The sequence below is a fragment of the Liolophura sinensis genome, chromosome 10 (genome assembly GCF_032854445.1).
Source record: "Liolophura sinensis isolate JHLJ2023 chromosome 10, CUHK_Ljap_v2, whole genome shotgun sequence".
Taxonomy (NCBI): Eukaryota; Metazoa; Mollusca; class Polyplacophora; order Chitonida; family Chitonidae; genus Liolophura; species Liolophura sinensis.
In genome coordinates this window covers 24,809,742-24,827,996 of record NC_088304.1, presented here as the reverse complement: position 1 = coordinate 24,827,996, position 18,255 = coordinate 24,809,742, and the positions used below count along the sequence as shown (strand labels likewise).

The following is an 18,255-nucleotide window of genomic DNA, read 5'->3' as shown; positions in this document are numbered from 1 at the left end:
TCCCAGTTTACCACAAAGCTCAAGCCAACAACAAAACCGTTTATTATAATGGATTCTTTGTCTCCCTGCCAGATCCTTCCTTTCGTTAAATTTGACCGATGGGTAGATCCAATTCGGAGCATAGAAATCGCGTTTTTGCACGGTACGACACAGTATATAGGCCTTCGTATAGGAAAGCTAACCCTTAAATAGACATGACTAATCGCAAATCACCCATTGAAAAAAAAAAATGTATAACTGGGGGCGTGGAATGGGTATCTCTTTTTCTCACCCTTTTCATATCGATCTCTCTCTCTTTTTAATTCTTCAGATTATCTTGTGCTAGCCTGTAATACTGACAAAAATAACATAAACATATCGAAAGATAAATCAGACATATATTGCTGAGAAAGAAACATGCTTTTTTATGAAAACTACTTCTGGGTCTTTGAAATCCTACCTAGAGGTAAATTATTCGTGTAATACAACATGCACACAACTGATAATGAAAAAGTGCACCTTGTATGTACGGGTGCAGTATTACATCTCAAGTTGAGCCCTCTTACCACTCGGCCAACGAGGTAGCGCGTCGATGATTAAAGTTGTTTGCACCACAAAAGAGCTCACTCGGTTAGATTATGTCAATATTTCCACGATACTAGAACACACACATATATATATATATATCGCCCAAGGCGTGGTTTCATAAGTGTATGGCAAGGTAATTTTAATAAGGATTTTTGCGGGACACTAAATCGGGTATAATGTTTTAAACAGACATTCGTAACATTTTCATGTGAAACAATGTCAACGTCGCACCAACAAAGCTAGACCAAATATACATATACTTATGTATGTAGCCTGTTATAATTTATGAATGCTTTACAATGTACTCTGCTCGTACAACCGGTATGTCACGTGACTGCATCTTCTTTTTTTATTAGGCTATGTTTGTTTTACTGGTCCACGTAGTTTTACGCTGGTCTACTCTATCACATGGACTTTGTGTTATTTTGCAAACAACTTAGAATTGATACCCCCTCCCCCCTCCCCAACCCAATGTATATAAAAACAACACAAATTTATTTAAAACTGTGAGGCCTATCAGTTTGGTAGATACATGTTAATTTTGACCAGAACGTGCAAGTTTTAAGCTAGGTCTACAATTGGGAACTAGAAATAATGCACGGACATTTAATACATAAACAATAATATAAAACAAATTTAAAAAGCACGACCCAAGATAATTTTTCACTTGACATTTTCAATTATATTCCCTATGTTTTAACATCCTAAGAATGTAGGCATAGGCCGAAATATCTCTGTCCTATATAAGCCGTAGCCTATACAGAGTGCCTTTGCAACCTCCTTATTTCGTTTTTGCATTATACATTTCCATGTGACGTCATTCTTTTTGTTGACCACAGGCCACAAAAGCTTTCCCCATTCTTGCAAAGAATGTTAAAACTTCAGACCCAAAATAGTACGCCCCTTCGGGCTTGCCAGTGCGCGCACTGAAGCGCAGCAGGTCCCGCCGTTGTCAATGAGAGGTTCACACGGCGCACTGCGCATGTATTTTGACCTCCCGGAATGGTAACGACACTGCATTCAAGGTTGGCGGGCGAAGCCATCTTGGGTTGGTGAGAAGATACTACCATATTTTATCGTCGTATATCGGACACAAATTTTCACCATCAGTCATGGCTGACAGGGAGGATAACGTCTACAAAGCTAAACTAGCCGAGCAGGCTGAACGTTATGATGGTATGTATGCCGAGAGATGTGTTTCAACGCCGATATTGTGAAAGAATGTGTAAACGGCATACGCTTCTTCCGTAAAGGCAGATGGGTCAACCATGATGATGCTGCACCTTAACATTAGTGAATAGAGCCGGAAAAAATTTTTCCCTTGCCTGTTTATTTAGATCAGGAGTATATTTTCTGTGGCAGATCGAATTACTTTTAGTATATCGTATTTTAACTCTCTTATCATGAAGATACCGGTGTTATTCATTTCCTAGTGGTCGCCATGTTGCGTGAGTCACCGACGCCCAGACTTGTCAGTGCGCTTGACAACCTAATGCATACTGAACAACCAGACGCTGAAATGATAATTTATGAAGCTTGGAATTCATTATTCGATGCTTAGTATGAATGGACGGGTTGCATATTTTTGCATATTCTGCGCAGTGGGCTGTTTGTTAAAATTAAACTCTGGTCATTTGTGGACTGACTGTGCACCATTTTGTCACGCTTTCTCTCGTCTGCGTACGAGGCCTGTGTGGAAAAAATGTAAATGAATAATTAATGATGGCTGCAGAAATGCACATCCAAATAATCGTAGGTAAAAACGATTTGCATGACCATGTCGATCTTATGAAATGTATTACTGCTGTACACGGCGATGTTTTAACTTCCTTTTTTGGAAAGGTGTGCCTGCAGAGTGCCTGCACACATATCTTGACCTTCAAACCCCTTGGGATTACCGTCTGCAAATTTTACTATAATCACTAACAAAGGGCAATCGTTTATGTAATCATTCAGCTTTGGGGCTGTTTTCATGCTTGGCCTTAATTTGTTGTGTATGGCACTCCTTTAGAGCAATATGAGACTTTTTCATTTACATCCTGTTATGAATGAGCAGAAATTTTGTTTGATATCAGTGTCATAGTACAGCTTTACTATGGTGGTTTGGTCATCTTGACCTATTTCTAGGTCGACATTTATAATTATTACTTCTGACCAGTTTGATTTAAACTGACACTATTCAAGACCATACACTTCACTCAGAGAAGACTGTGTCAGGGATACCACGAGTTGAAATTTTGCTTCGAAAGGTACAGGGAAGTAAACAACATTGGGCGATATTCTGAGAAAATAACTGGAAATGGTTATGTTAGACAACAGAGCAATATATACAGCATATGTACACTTCACACAACAGAACAATCTGTACGGCATACATATACTTAAAACAACAGAACAACCTGTGCAGCATATATGTATACTTAAGACAACAGGGCAATCTCTACAGCATGTTTATACTTCAGACAGCAGAACAAGCTGCACCTCATATCAACATCGACAAGGGCTAGTTTTGGTCTACGTTGTGAATCTCTGGAGCAGAGTTTTGTATGAATTCCTATGTTATTTAGACCTCGATGTCGGTCATACTGAAGACTTTAAACATGGAACTTGTTGCTACCTCGCTTTGTGCCAGCACTGGTAGGTTAGAGCAAGGAAACAGGACTGGATGGCCTGGCGTCAGTATAATATGACTGGGTTGGGTGTCATGTTTGGTGTCTTTGGTATGGCATTTCAGTTGTGACAGCACTTTGACGGCCAGAACTCGTCCTGCCACAAAAAGACACGGTATAATGATTCCTCATTGTGAAAAATTGTTAAGTACTATGTAAAATCCCAAGCATTCATTCATTCATTCACCTGGGTGTCTACTTAAGTGAAGAATGGGGGTGCAAATAAAACAGCATATACCCAGATATCCTTGGTCTCCAATAAGTTCTCAAATAAAGTTTCACTACAGTTTGGCTGCAAAACTGCTGAGATGGGGTTTAGTCATGATCGTTCATTCAAAATAAAGATTAGGTAAACACAAGACTCAGTTTCACTTTCATTTATGTTAAGAAATTTTGTTCATGAGATTGATACTGAATCTCAAAGCATCTAAGGTACTCAACTACATGGACATTATTGCAACAGAAAAGTGATTTTATCATCTGTGTGAAAAGTAAAATAAAAATAATTTGATTTTATCAATCAGAATGAGTGAATGTTTTGTCAGTATAAAAGCTGTTAGCTCTGCAACACCAAAATTTTCTTGGTATCTGATCAAATGGAATATGCAGTCTTGTTGAGTAAATGTAGTTCAGTTAAATTAAGCGTTGAGGTCTAGTTTTAACAATTTCTGATATTTACCTGCCTCAGTGTGTAATTGTTCAATTCAGAAATGGGCTTTGAAATCCACTCCAAAATGACAGCACACGCCAATTTCTGGTGTGCATTAAAGAGAAAAGGATCTTTATTACCACTCCTGCAAGTGTAAATCCATTCTCAAGTCAAAATGTTCTTGAGATCCACAGAAATATTTCCTTCTCGCTCGTCAAAAAAACTTTGTGCTGTCAACAAGACAAGACCATGCAAGCAGTAATAAATGACAACTTTAATGAGGATTTCATTAGTCATCATTGATGTAGAAGAGAAAGAACAATTTTGAAGAGAGAAATGTCCACATTTTATCAGATTTTCTGCATATAACTCGTCTGAAAAAGATTTAAAGGTGTATAAGTGATTGAAAGCATTTTCAATCCTCCACAGCAATTGGCATGTGCAGCTGTCTTAGAGTGGATTTATGGGCCCACTTCATTCTGCAAAGTGCCTTGTGGAATGGTCCTACCACGTTTTTGAAATCAACGATTAAATGTTGAGGCAGGTAAATATCAGAAATTGTTGAAAATAGACCTCAACGTTTTAATTTTATTGAACTACTTGTCACGTGATGAGTAAGAAATCAGGTTTAATTAACAATGCATATCATGAGGTAAGTAAAAGATAAGTTGAACATGTGTAACATCCTCTTGTTTTCGACCACACTTGCTCAGTGTTGGCAGACGCTCATGACAAGAGTCTTAGCCTTCTGATTCTGCTGTGGAAAGTAAAGAAAATGTCCAGGCTGACACTATCATTGATGAAAGGACAGCCCTTTTTAGTAAGTGTTCGAATACAAACAATACCGGTGCCGTTTTTTCGTTTTTTTCAGTGTTAATTTGCAGTTATTGCAGAGAAAGCAAACCTAAAAATGGCACCATTAATTGGTGCATTTTCTGGAGATTGGTAATGAAAATAGGTAGCTGTAGCATGTGATGAGAACAGGCTTCGTGACATCCATTTACTGCGTGGATGTCAAGTCTGTCACCATGATAGAAGTTCTTAAAATATTCCCTTAGTTCCTTTCCAGGGGGAATAACACAGATTTGTTTGTGTACAGCTTTTGGTCAGACAGAAGATTTAAACTTTGTATCTTGATGACAAGCAGACACACAAGATCTTGGTTCAAAATTCCAGGGCACTGGCTGTGTGTGAAAGTATGCCTTCTGATAAGATATCATACCCAACAAGGGCAGTCTTCACTGGAAAATTACCAGAGTTTGTGTGAGGCTTTTTTCCTTTGTTGCTATCCAGCGATTAGCCAATCAGTTAATTCTCCATTGTTGCTGTGCAGTATAGAGGAAAATTGCATGAACATGCAACTTCATCTTCAGAGAATTCAGATCAAATTCACTGGCACTTTTTTTTTGGAGGGGGGGGGGGGCCTGAGTGCTGTTCTTAGTGTTGCAGTCCAGTGTTAAGGAAAATGACTCCTTGTCAGTTGTCATTACTCATTGTCAGATGAAAGCAGGCCTTCGTCTTTGAGCAGCTGTGTCTCCTGGCACACCGAGACTGTCTCAGGATTGCGTTTGGTGTGGAAGAGTTGATAGTGCTCCTCGAATTGGCAGGTGAAAGTGTGCGATAGGAGTATATTCTTGCTGGCAGTTCTGGATATTCTACTGACTTCATAGCTTGGCCACTTCCTCATTAACCAAATTTTACATGTTAACAAGTCAAGATTTGGTAGACTAAGCTTCTGGGCCCAACTCCTCAAAGTTGACCTACACGTTTTGCTTATATTATACAAAAACTTGAAATTGTGAGCGTTTTCATGGTGTCTGAACTGATTCAGTTTTGGACTTTCGGTGTGTATGTTGACTGCGACCTGTAACTTGACTGTCAAGTGACCGGCTTCATGGTATGGCATTCTTAGAGAAATAATTTACATGGTTTTATGAAGCTGGCATTTTTAGTGACAAACAAATCATGCTAGCATTTTCATTATAATTTTATGCAGAAATTCCACTGAAAAAAGTGCTATAGAGGTCATATATACTCATGTATATAGTTATTCAGAAATGAATTTTTTTGTTGCACCTTGTCAAGAACGTGTTCACCATATTACCAGAAACAATCAGTTTTTGAAATTCCATGTAATATATACATGTGTATGAGGGCTTTATGTAGACGGCCATCTCGGTTGATCATATTACTTTATTTTCAATCTTGTGGGCATTGCCTTAAGTCAGGTGTTTCCTGTTCTGAGTGTGCAAGCCCAACCCATATGATTTTCCTGTCGGAACATTTTCAGTTTGGACTTACTTAGAATATCCCACTTATATTATCTCTGCTGTCATAACTTAGGATGTCTTCGTTCTCTCTATTGTGATGGAGGTGTATAATTCTAATGACAACTTTATTGACTGAGGGTTATTCAGTCAGATACAATGTAATCTTCCCTAAAGCTCCATATCAATAAAACATGTTGACAATAATTAGTGCAGTGATGTGCCTGTTCAGATATAATGTGATTTATAGGTACAGTATTATGGAAATTGGCCAAAAAAAAAACAATAATAATAATCACTATATAATCACCCAATTTACAATGCTAACTTAAGTAACCACAAAGAGCTATGTAAGTCCTAAAAGTTACTATTATGTGCGATTTGTGCATATATAAGTATACATATTTATGCTAAGTTTCTTAAATTGTGAGATAAAAGCATGTACATCCTTTTCTTTATGGATGGCAAATTTTCGTTACTCGTAGCTGAGACTGCTGTTTTATTTCTTTTGTAGGGGAGCACAAGGCGTTCACTTCCTATCTAGGTGTTACATGTACCTAAAAAGGGCCCGAATTGTGTTTGGAACTCTATTTTGTTGTCGTTCAGAAATGAAATATTATAAACAAAGATCGCCATTGGGCCTTGTCCTAAGACACTTCATTTCCGGACATAATGTGAATATATTTAGGTTATGAAGGCATTTTGGCCACAATGTAGTACTCGTCGTACTCCAGCTCTTGCTGCTCTGTCTTGTTTTCATCTGGAGGCTTACCAGGTACCTTGTGAAGGTTGGTTTTTTCTGGACCCCCTCGATTCTGACAGCCCTCATGTAAATATAGAATTTTAAAATGTAAATACACAGGTTTCTTTTTTCATACGGTAATTTATGTGTGTTTTCAGAAATGGTGGAGGCGATGAAAGCTGTGGCTAACCTGGACGTGGAACTGACAGTGGAGGAGAGGAACCTGTTGTCTGTGGCCTACAAGAATGTGATCGGCGCACGGCGAGCCTCTTGGAGGATCATCAGCAGCATGGAGCAGAAGACTGAGGGCAGTGGCTCTGGTGCCGAGGCCAAGGTGGAACAGTGCCGGAATTACAGGAAAATTGTACGTACTACAAGATACAGGTGTTGTAACAGAGGAAAAATTTCAGAGAGGCTGTATGTACTGCTAGTGACATGTGATATAAGAAGGGAAGAGTTACAGGCAGGCTGTATGTACCGCTAGTTACATGTAATAGAACGATGGAAGAGTTACATGGAGGCTGTATGTACTGCTAGTTATGCGGTAAAAGAAGGGAAGAGTTACAGGCAGGTTGTATGTACTGCTAGTTACATGTGATAGAACAGTGGAAGAGTTCCATGGAGGCTGTATGTACTGCTGTGTGATATAAGAAGGGAAGAGTTACAGGCAGGTTGTATGTACTGCTAGTTACATGTGATAGAACAGTGGAAGAGTTCCATGGAGGCTGTACGTACTGCTGGTTACATCTGATAGAACAGTGGAAGAGTTACATGGAGGCTGTGTGTACTGCTAGTTATGTAGTAAAAGAAGGGAAAAGTTACAGGCAGGTTGTATGTACTGCTAGTTACACGTGATAGAACAGTGGAAGAGTTCCATGGAGGCTGTATGTACTGCTGTGTGATATAAGAAGGGAAGAGTTACAGGCAGGTTGTATGTGCTGCTAGTTATATGTGCTGTATTAGAGAAAGAGTAACAGGGAGGCTGTATGCACTGCTAGTTACATGTGATAGAACAGTGGAGTTACAGGGAGGTGAAAATTATAGGTCAGTGACATTTTTATTAAGTATAAATATACAAATGAAAATCAGTCAAATACATTATGCAAAAAAAAAAAAAAAAGAAACTTAAGCATCAGTTTCTGCATCTCTGTCTCTTGGCCTTGGTCAAGTTATGGGAATGTATAAGGAATCCAACTAATATTGTAGCTATCTTTTCACGTCATGTACCACTGTGTGCATGTATTCTTGTAAGCGTCTGACACAGATGTTATCTAAAATTTCCACACATTTTTTGTATTGTTTTTCCCACTTAGCCCAGTTTGTCTTTGGCCTGTTGTTTTGTATCTTGGAACTCTGAAACCCTGATAAATTTCTGGATGATAATTTTAAAAAAATCAACATCGTTATCACTTGGTAGTGTGCTTATCTCCTACCTTGCTAGTCACATTCACAGTCTGTGCAAAGTGGAAACGATGCAAGTCCTCAAAATTCAGTAATTTAGGCTCTCACATGAAATAAAGCATTGGTTTGTTAATGTATAAATACTGCAGGTTATAAAGCAACAGAAGCCTCTGAATTACCACCACCTGCAGCTTCTAATCAACACTGGGTCAATGTGGTTTTGTTTCCAAAATCAAATCATAAAGCTGTATAAATCGCACTGAAATTTGCTCTTTACATATACTCACTATATTCTAAGATGCTGAAGAATTAGGGTGTAACCGTGCAAGAATGAAAAGTAATGATTTTTGGTATTTTCCACGTCATTACATTATTTAATTGTGCATACTAATCTGCTTGATTATTGTAACCACCATGTCCTTAGGGTGGAGGTGGAGACTTACAGGCAGGAAACTTTGCTGAGATGCTCCACTAAGCTGCTGTGGATGTGCAGGGCTGAGGAGTGTGGTGGGTCTACTGCTACATAGTTGTGAAACCCAGTCATGAAAAGAAGTCTGGATTTAATGTCTGAAGTTGCAAAGTGTAGGCAAACATGTAATGTGTACATGATAAAGTGGTTTATGCGAGAAATTTTATTATGAAAATGTTTTTTGTTGTTGCAGGTAGAAAAGGAGCTCACTAATATTTGCAATGATGTATTGGCAGTGTTGAAGGACCATCTTATACCTGCAGCTGTGTCTGGTGAATCTAAAGTTTTCTACTACAAAATGTAAGGATTTCTCTTGCAAATGTCTCTTGGAAATTATGCCTCCTAAATTTTGATTTTTTTTTTTTAGATGAATTTGCATTTTTATTATGGGATTTGTTTCTTTCTAAATTTGCTGTCTTTTTGTTACTGTTATCCAAAAGATGTGTGTTATCAACTACTTAAGCAGATTATTACGCGTATTATGTTATAGAAATTTTGCCAGTCTCTCTGTCTGTATTTGTGTCAGGGGCTATATTTCCAATTGTTGTCCATGGACAGTTTTACTTTTTGGTGTATGCATACACAGATGACAGTGTGTCGTGACGCACAGTTGTTCATTTCCATGGTTGTCATGGTAACCACAGCTACTTTCCTTATATGTACTGTAGGGGGCCTCTGAAGCCCCTGTGGCCAAGGGGGGTTAGCATGACAGATTGGCACAATCACCCAGAGCCTCTCACCAATGTGATTGCTGTGAGAAATTCAAGCCCAGCTCATGCTGGCTAAGGTTTACTCTCTGGCTATATGTGAGAAGGTCTGCCAGCAAGGACGAGGATGGTTGTACGTTTCCTCCGGGTATCTGCTGATCTTCTTCTCACCATAACGCTGACTGCCATACAATAAGGGAAATATTGTTGAGTGTGGCGTAAAACCTCAATCAAATAAATATGTATACTGTATAAATAGATATGATATCATGACCAGGCTATAACTTGATTTTTATGCACAGTTTTAATTTTTGGTGGACACATTAGTCCACTTGCGCAGTTGTCATGGTAACCATTTATCTCGCAACTCTCTTGAAGATTTCCGTCAGGGGTTATACTCACCACAACGCTACCGGTATTGTATTATGCATTTCAAACAAATGCATTTGTTGGGGTGCGTGTTGTGTTCACTTGAGCTCCTGTTAGACGTGGGTCCCGCTTTACAAATGTAACTGTCATAATGATACATACTGGAGATGTACACCACTGAAGACAACATAGTAGTCCTTTTTGACATAGCATTGTACCCTCTACCAGGAGGATGCGTCTGGGGTTTAAGACATTTGCAAACCTTTTCTGAAGGGTATGTTAGAACAAAAGAGCGTTAATGGTCATGTTGGTATTACCTGAGAAGCACTAACACTGCAAAAACTTCAAGCACCATTATACTGGGCTGTTTAAATCTGCACTGCATTGATATTGTGATTCCTGTGAGTAATTAATGTGGCGGCTTTGTCATTTGCGGTACTCAGAGTACTGATAAGCAACCAACAGTGGTCGTCAAAATGACTGTTCCTAAATATGAAATGTACAAAATTCAGAAGAAATCTCCAGCTTAAATATGATGGCATATTGGTGATTTGTGATTTAGGTGCAGAATGCCCTAAAAATGCCATTGCTAACCTAGCATTCAGAGACCGTAGTTAAAGATAACTGCTTAACTATCAGGATATGGTATCACATTGGCCAGGTTGCGCACAGTGGTAAATATTGTGACGTGCTTTGTTTTGTTTTTCAGGCAGGGAGACTACCACCGATATTTAGCCGAGTTTGCCACCAGCAATGATAGGAAAGAAGCAGCAGAGAACGCATTAATAGCCTACAAATCAGCGAGCGATATAGCCATGAGCGAATTGACACCAACACACCCTATAAGATTGGGTCTGGCGTTAAATTTCTCCGTGTTTTACTACGAGATCTTGAATTCGCCAGACCGTGCCTGTCGGCTGGCCAAGTCAGCATTTGATGACGCCATAGCTGAACTGGATACATTAAGTGAAGAGTCGTACAAAGACTCGACGTTGATCATGCAGCTGCTGAGAGACAATTTGACACTCTGGACGTCAGACATGCAGGGTGATGGTACGTATACTCTTACACTTTGTAAGTTCTCTGTGGTAAGAGGAATTTGAAAGCAGTGTTATACGTTGTGGAATTTGATTAAGCAAGAATGTGAAAAACGGGTGTTCCATTTCCAGTTTTTCTCCTGGTTTCCATGTTTCTTTCATGCATGCATGTATCTGCTAAATTCATTCTTCCAGAATGTAAGTATTTATAAACTGCCAATTTCACGTGGGAAGCATTGCAGTCCATGGCTGTACAAAGTGTAAATTCTTTCCCCCTCTTAGTCTACCATACCTGGTAGGATAGGGAAGGTTTTTGCACACATCAGGCTAATTGTTTCCCTTTCTTAGTCTGACCTACCTGGTAGATTGGGCCTATTATTGCACACATCAAGCGATTGTGTTTTGAACTACCAGCATCAGAGCCACATACATGCGGAGGGCATAAATATTGTCCAGAGGAATGGACTTTACAGTGGATCAGGTTGCTTTTGTAGTAGTGGACAAATGATATATTAGATTTTAAGTCTTAATTTTGAAGTTCTGCAATGTTAAGTAGCATACTATGAACATTTTAAGAAATATGAATGGAAGTGAGGCCTCTTGTTTTGATTGTTTAAATATAATGTCTGTGGGATGGTGGTTTAACATTTCCATTAGCCCTTATGAGCAAATAAAACAAATTCTGATTTTTAAGTAATTCATCCATCTATTAGAATAGTAGTCTTAATGTGCATCTTTGGTGAGCTGTGAGCGTAATCAGTGTAGAGTAAAACGCAAGGAAAGCTGGTAGTATTCTGTTTGCTGTAGGAGTAGGATAGGATTGATCAGTTGCTACAAATCGTAAAACTTGTCCGTTACGGAGTACGTGATACAAATACATGTACATTCTTGAGTAAAACACCAGTCAAATAAATAAGTAAATTAGATACTAATGGGTTTCATTTGAAAATCGTGACTTGTACGTTCTTGCCAAACTGTGTTCAACAATTCGCTGTGGTGTTGGTGTTAGCTCTCTTTTTTTTTTTTTTTTTTCAAACCTCTTCCTTGGAGAGTGTAAAATAAGAGAGAAAAGGAAATTATACACCCTGATTTTAAAGTCCGGCTAAATCTCTGGCATTGGGGAATCGCTGCAAAGCATGTTGTCCAATGAAATGCATGTAAAATGAAAACGTCAGATTTTCCTTGAACCACCAGATTAAATACCAAGCAAATTAACATAAACACCAGGAAAATTTGGGCCTATTAAAAACAAAGCCCTTAAATAATCCTAAATTAGCACCATCCAAAGATGCCAAAAACATTGAGGAAGATAGAAATTGAATTGGGCACCTCCCGGGCTGAGGTGGTAAGCGCCCCAGCACGCCGTGCTTACCCATGAGCCTCTCACCAATGCGGTCGCTGTGAGTTCAAGTCTATCTCTTCCTGGCTTCCTCTCTGGCTGTACATGGGGAGGTCGTCCAGCAACCTGCAGATGGTTTTGGGTTTCCCCTGGGCTCTGCCCAGTTTCCCCCTACCATTATGCTGCCCGCAGTCATATAAGTGAAATATCCTGCAGGCTTTTACAGCAACTTTAGAGACAGACCAAAGAAAGTGCTTGACCTCACACTAGACAGAGGCCATTGAGCATGTCTTGGATAAGGGCACACAAGTATAAACATGTAGCAAGGCCGGTAGGGAATCTGCATAGATTAATCTGGTGCAGTGTACTAAGCTGATTTAAATTACAATGATATTTGGTGATGATGTATGACATAACTTGTGTGATTTGATGTGTGTTGAAGGAAAGTAATTTTTGCCAGTTTTTATAATTTCACTTCTACTGCGTACATGTAAGCAGCACATGTAACTAGCCTGTAAGATTGTTTAGCTTCCAGATGTGTGCATTACCAGAGGAAATCCACACATTATCACTTATTAGCTGTACTTAATATGGGGAAATTTTTGAAATTGTATGTTCCATGCTTTGATCATATTTGGCTCTGATATGTATGACATTGATGAAATGCTCAAGCAGTCTTGGCAACTGTATTTACCCTTAAAGTTTACCCTCAAGAAGTGCATATAAAGGTCAGAAAATATAACCTTTTGGTGGTGAAACTTGTATGCCTTTCAGAGATACATACAGATGTTAGAATAGGTCAAAATGTGTCCTTTAGCCATGGATTTTTAGGTCATATAGAGTATATTCCTTTGCGGATTGAGGACTTGTTGAATGCATGAACATGTGGAATCCAGAGCTAGGTTTCAAATTGTGCTGCGAGTGGCCTCATTTGACAGGTGATAATTAACTTATTTATTTCTTTTGTTTTTGTTTTTTTTTAACAGGGGGTGAGGACCAGCAGAAAGAACAGCTGCAGGATGTGGAGGGAGAAGACGGTTCTTAGGCCAGACCACTCAGTCTTAGCTTTTTAGTACTCAGAATGTTAATGTATTACTGGACAGGTTTGGAAGGATAAAAACATTGTATTAATGTGAGATGGGTCTTGAAGCAGTCAGGTCACCCCAAAATCATTCCTTGTATATTTCTGTGTAAAAATAACAACAAACAAATCCCTCATGTATTGGGCTTGTTTCTTATCAGTCACACATTGGAACAAATTTGACCTTTTTCACCAGAAGAAGAAGAAAACCACACTCATTTACAAGAAAATCTGATAGTTTTATCCTGTACCCGTGTCTGTGTGTTAAGTGGCCAGATTTTTGAGCTCTGCTATCAATGATGTGTCCGTCTCCGTTTTTTGGCCAGGCTGTGTATGTCCAGGCCCATTGGTTGACTGTCCGTTCTCACCAGAAAGATCTTGTGAGCCTGTAGTAGGGTCTACCTGTGTGTAGGATGGACTTTAAATTTTAGGCGCGAACCAAGTGATTTGTAATGACATGATGGGACGCTCATTTTGATTGACCTTACTCACTTGGCCACCCGAAGGTACTGTTCTAGTTTTTATTTATGAATAGGACTGAGACATTTTAACCAAAAACTCAAAAAGGCAAAAAAATGAAAAAAAAGAAAAAAAATGGAAAAGCAGAAATTTTCAACTGTGGACCAACTGAAAGGCTGTCTTTCAAATTGTGAAAATTGTCAGCTTTGCAATGCTCCAGACAGTGGGATCTAGAATTCATTAACCAAAATATCACTCTTGGAAAAGAAAAACAATGTTACTAAAAAAAATAACAAAAAAAGCGAAAAAATAAGAAAATATTCATACTATTAAAAAAAATCAATACCATGAAGTGAGCAGAGTATGTAGATAATTGTGTATGTATTGGTAGTTCAGTCCATGTCTGACACTTTATTTCTTGTTAAAAATAATTGTATCTGATCTGGATGTAAAGTTTGCACAAATTTTTGATACTGCATCTGCTGGTTAACTATACTGTGTTCAATATCTTTTTTTTTTTTATTCGAATTTTTTTTTTTTTTTTTTTTTTTTTAATAAAGTTGTCAACTTTGTCCGTCTCGGTACGCTGGTTTTTCTCTCCAATTAACTCCCCCCACCCCCCCTTCATTAGCGCTGGGCTACATATGAAAAATGAATACTTAGCTTGGTGGTGTGTAACCATGCAAGTTTGACTTTTTGAATTGCTATGGAAAAAAATTGATATTTAATTGGCTTATTCAGTCTTTTTGGTCCAGATAAAGGAAAGACACAAAGACACAAGTACGATGCTGTTGCCTAATTATTACAAGGGCGGTAACCATGCTGAGCTGAAAATCTAGTTCTGCTCACTGTTTTGTGCATTGAATTACAGTTCATTGTTCATATACTGTTGTCTTTCAGTGACTAGTGGGCATTGGTATACTTTCAGACCTAAGTGGCTATCTCCCTTCCACCCCAATTCGATGTGTCTCCACCTGTAATCTGCTATTAATGGCAGCTGGCTTTATTCATCTGTTTGGTTTTATACCTGGTGTCAAATTCCCCTCAAGGATATGCTGTGATTTGCCTTTGTCATTGGATTTCGACCAGTTAGCCTGTGTTCCAAGGCAGTATTACGGATAGAAGGGGTCGCTAATAAAGGAAATATATTGTCGGCTCATGTCAGTCTTGTTTGACTGTAAAGAGAATATCTATGGTTAAATAAGCTCAAAATGTTTTCGGGTTCCAATTACTGTTATTCTTGGTTATTAATAAAACCCTTAAATGAGAGAACATTCGGTTGTTACCTTTTAGAAGTTTAAGCTTTCTAGTATGTGATTGTTCCTGTTTACTGTGGTCAAAAAGAATTCAATTTTGAGAATTTGATGTATGGTTGGGACACTTAACTTTATGGCGTCTTTTTTTTTTGTTTTTTGTTTTTTTTTTTCTTTTTAACTTAGACTAGAAAGGGTAACACCTAAAATAACTTGTATGAATTCGCTATGTGGTTTGTATTATATGTATACATATATAAATATGAATAAAAAACATACTTAATTGAAGTGGCACATGGGTGATGTTAGGGTTTGTCCATGGTCTGGGGCCGTCGTGCCTGCTTATCCATAGGCCAGGGCCAAGTGACATCCAAGGGTGAGCGTTTTTAAGTGAGAAAGCCTTTTTTATATGTCCGAGAGGGAAAATTACGCTATTTGCATATTACCAGTAAGTCTGGAGGAAGGGCTGTACGGATGGCCGACTCCTGTTTTGTCGTGTTTTCTTTCCTGTACATGTTCATGTGTACATGTAAGTTTTGCCGACGTTGTGTTGTCTGACCAAACAAAGAAAACAGCCAGATTGTCTTAACTGTACAACTGTGTTCTCTCTTTCCCAGGCAGTAGCTACTAGCTTGCATTCTCTCCCTTTGTACAACCACCAGATGTCATGCTTATCATTAAAAACCAACAACGTGAAATTGACTTCCGTTTTATTTTGTGTACACACCCCTTTTGTTTTCAACGTATACAAAATATAATGTGGATTTAGCATGTGATATTTAGTGTAATTCTTCTTTTTCCCATGTTGGGAAGGTTTTAGAAATTGGCCAACACAGCCAGTTTATCTCCAAAATCAAATTTAATAGGTCAATAAATGTCTGTCTCTGCCATATGTGAAGAAATTGATGAATTAGCGTTAGGGTAAATTAATTAGGCAAGATTTTTCACTCTGGAGGAACTTTGTCAAGAAATTTGTAAGTAGTTCTGTATTAACGTTTAGCCCTAAAAATGATAATTTCCCTATGTGAGGTTGTGGCCACTTTTTTCATCCCAGTGTCCGGGTGGGTCACCATGTAAAAACATATACACCTACATGTATTTTGAAATGGGTCAATGCCTGTTTGACCACATTTATTTTGAGCATGTTATTTTCACCCTGGATGATCCACATCCTATGGCCCACTTTCACAAAGCTTCTTGATTCCATTCCCACCCACTACCCCCATAACTTGACTAGTAGATAACTTTGTCTTGTGGCACTTTAACCCCAACAGTGCCATTGATGAAAAAAAGTTAGAAAAGTTGAATTTAAGAAAAAAAATGAAAGTGGCCTGGGACATTTGGATATAAATGTATATTGATCTTGATGGTTCTGTGATGTACTGGAAATTATCACTGCCAGGATGTTTGTATGTTATACTGGTGTTCTGTCCAGCGCAGCTTTATAATGATGCAGCATTATAAATAGGTCTCCATGCACTGGACTTAAGGGCTGTTAAACCTTGAGAATTGAACATATTCAAATTAAAGCATTTCGAAACATGAAAGTAACTGAAGAAGCAAAAGGTGTGGTTCAGTCCAGGCCTTGGACAGCGAATTTGGGTGTTTTCCCCTCGCTCGCTCTTCAAGGGACCTTTGGGGATGCTTGTGTGATAGTTTACACTGAGTCTTTCATCAGTATGATGCATAACTGTTCATCATGTGGGAAAGTTTGTGGGTAACTTGCCAAAGATCAGACCGCCCCAGATGGCACAGTTGGTAGAGCGTCCGCTTCGGGAGTGGTAGATCCAGGATCAATCCTGGGTCGAGTCACACCCAAAACTTCAAAAGAGGAAGTTGTAACTTCCTCACTTGGCGTTCAGCATGAAGGGGATAGTGCAACGATTGGTTGACCCATATCATTATAACAGCTCGGACGGGGTGGCTTACTTGCCTTTGGTAAGTCGTCTCAGTGAAGCAGCACTAGATAAAAGAGCGGTGGAAATCCGTCCTGTGACAAGGAGGCACATTACATACACCCTAAGGATTCTTTCGTCGTCGTATGACTGAAACATTGTTGAGTACGACGTTAAACCCCAAGCAATCACTCAATCACCAAAGATCGATGGGTTACCCTGGCTGCCATCCACCCACAAAATTGACAGCCATCGTTTAAGTGAAAAATTCTTGAGTATGGCTTCAAACCATTGTTTACACGTGGAACAAAAGTATTTCTTCCAGCATGTTGAATATAGCAGATACATGCACGTCCTGTAAGGCAATTTTAACGTCAAGTCAGCTCTGACATTATTTATTCTTGAGGAACGTAAACTCAGATTCATTTCGATTTCAATTCCAGAACTTGCAAAAGAGTTACCACCTTAACTGATTATAATTAGGAAAACTTGAGTCTTGGAAAGAAAGTTCTGTTACATCTGCTCGATTTCCATGGTGCAGTAGCAAACTGCGGCTATCTGGTTTCCTTTACTTAGCTCGGATGCTATAGCAATCGTCAGGTGAGTGCAGTAGACCACTCTGCCAAAGATGGTCGTGTAAGTTTGAGAATCCTACACGGTGATGCATATTAAGTCAACGCTATCGTGGACGCCACCTGGTATCATCTAACCATAACCAGTACAGCCTAAGCTGCTGACAGTATCCAATGTTAAAATGCTTTGAACATTTTTGAAAAGTAAAGTAACTATAAAAGAGAAGGTTGGCAATAAAACCCTATTGTTCCGATGGCTACTATTGTTAATGTCAGAAGGGCTATAACTTCATTAAAAAACATCTAAACAGTCTGACTTGTAACTTTCTGTGGTGAAGCCACATAGTGAAGTTAGTATTCAAGATGGCAAAAAGGCCAAAATTTTGATTTTTTCATTTATTTCATGGCTGTTTCACACCGTAGTTGAGAATATTTCACTTATACAACAGCAACCAATCATCATGGAGGGAGGAAACCCACGCCCTATCCACAGATTGCTGGTAGACCTTCACACATGACCACCACCGGCCCGGATAGCACAGTTGGTAGAGCGTCCGCTTCGGGACCGGTAGATCCAGGATCAATCCTTGATCGAGTCACACCTAAGACTTTAAAAGAGGAAGTTGTAACTTCCTCGCTTGGCGTTCAGCATGAAGGGGATAGTGCAACGACTGGTTGACCCGTATCAGTATAATGGCTCGGGCGGGGCGGCTTACTTGCCTTCGGTAAGTCGTCTCAGTGAAGCAGCACTAAATAAAAGAGCGGTGGAAATCCGTCCT

The 18,255-nt window shown here is 39.0% G+C and overlaps 1 protein-coding gene across 1 annotated transcript; it reads left to right on the top strand.

The window, feature by feature from the left end:
- Positions 1 to 1,583: 1,583 nt before the first annotated feature.
- Positions 1,584 to 14,279, top strand: LOC135476079 (14-3-3 protein epsilon-like). The gene is made up of 5 exons (XM_064755973.1): positions 1,584 to 1,743; positions 7,053 to 7,258; positions 8,958 to 9,064; positions 10,550 to 10,893; positions 13,203 to 14,279. Exons 1-5 carry the CDS (start codon positions 1,680 to 1,682, stop codon positions 13,259 to 13,261), a joined length of 780 nt encoding a protein of 259 aa, XP_064612043.1. The 5' UTR covers positions 1,584 to 1,679; the 3' UTR covers positions 13,262 to 14,279.
- Positions 14,280 to 18,255: the final 3,976 nt, after the last annotated feature.

Bases quoted from the DNA above. Each gene is read 5' to 3' on its own strand.
- LOC135476079 (XM_064755973.1), top strand. From the start codon at position 1,680: ATGGCTGACAGGGAGGATAACGTCTACAAAGCTAAACTAGCCGAGCAG. The intron at 1,744-7,052 runs GTATGTATGCCG...GTGTGTTTTCAG, and splicing joins GCAGGCTGAACGTTATGATG to AAATGGTGGAGGCGATGAAA. The intron at 7,259-8,957 runs GTACGTACTACA...TTGTTGTTGCAG, and splicing joins GCCGGAATTACAGGAAAATT to GTAGAAAAGGAGCTCACTAA.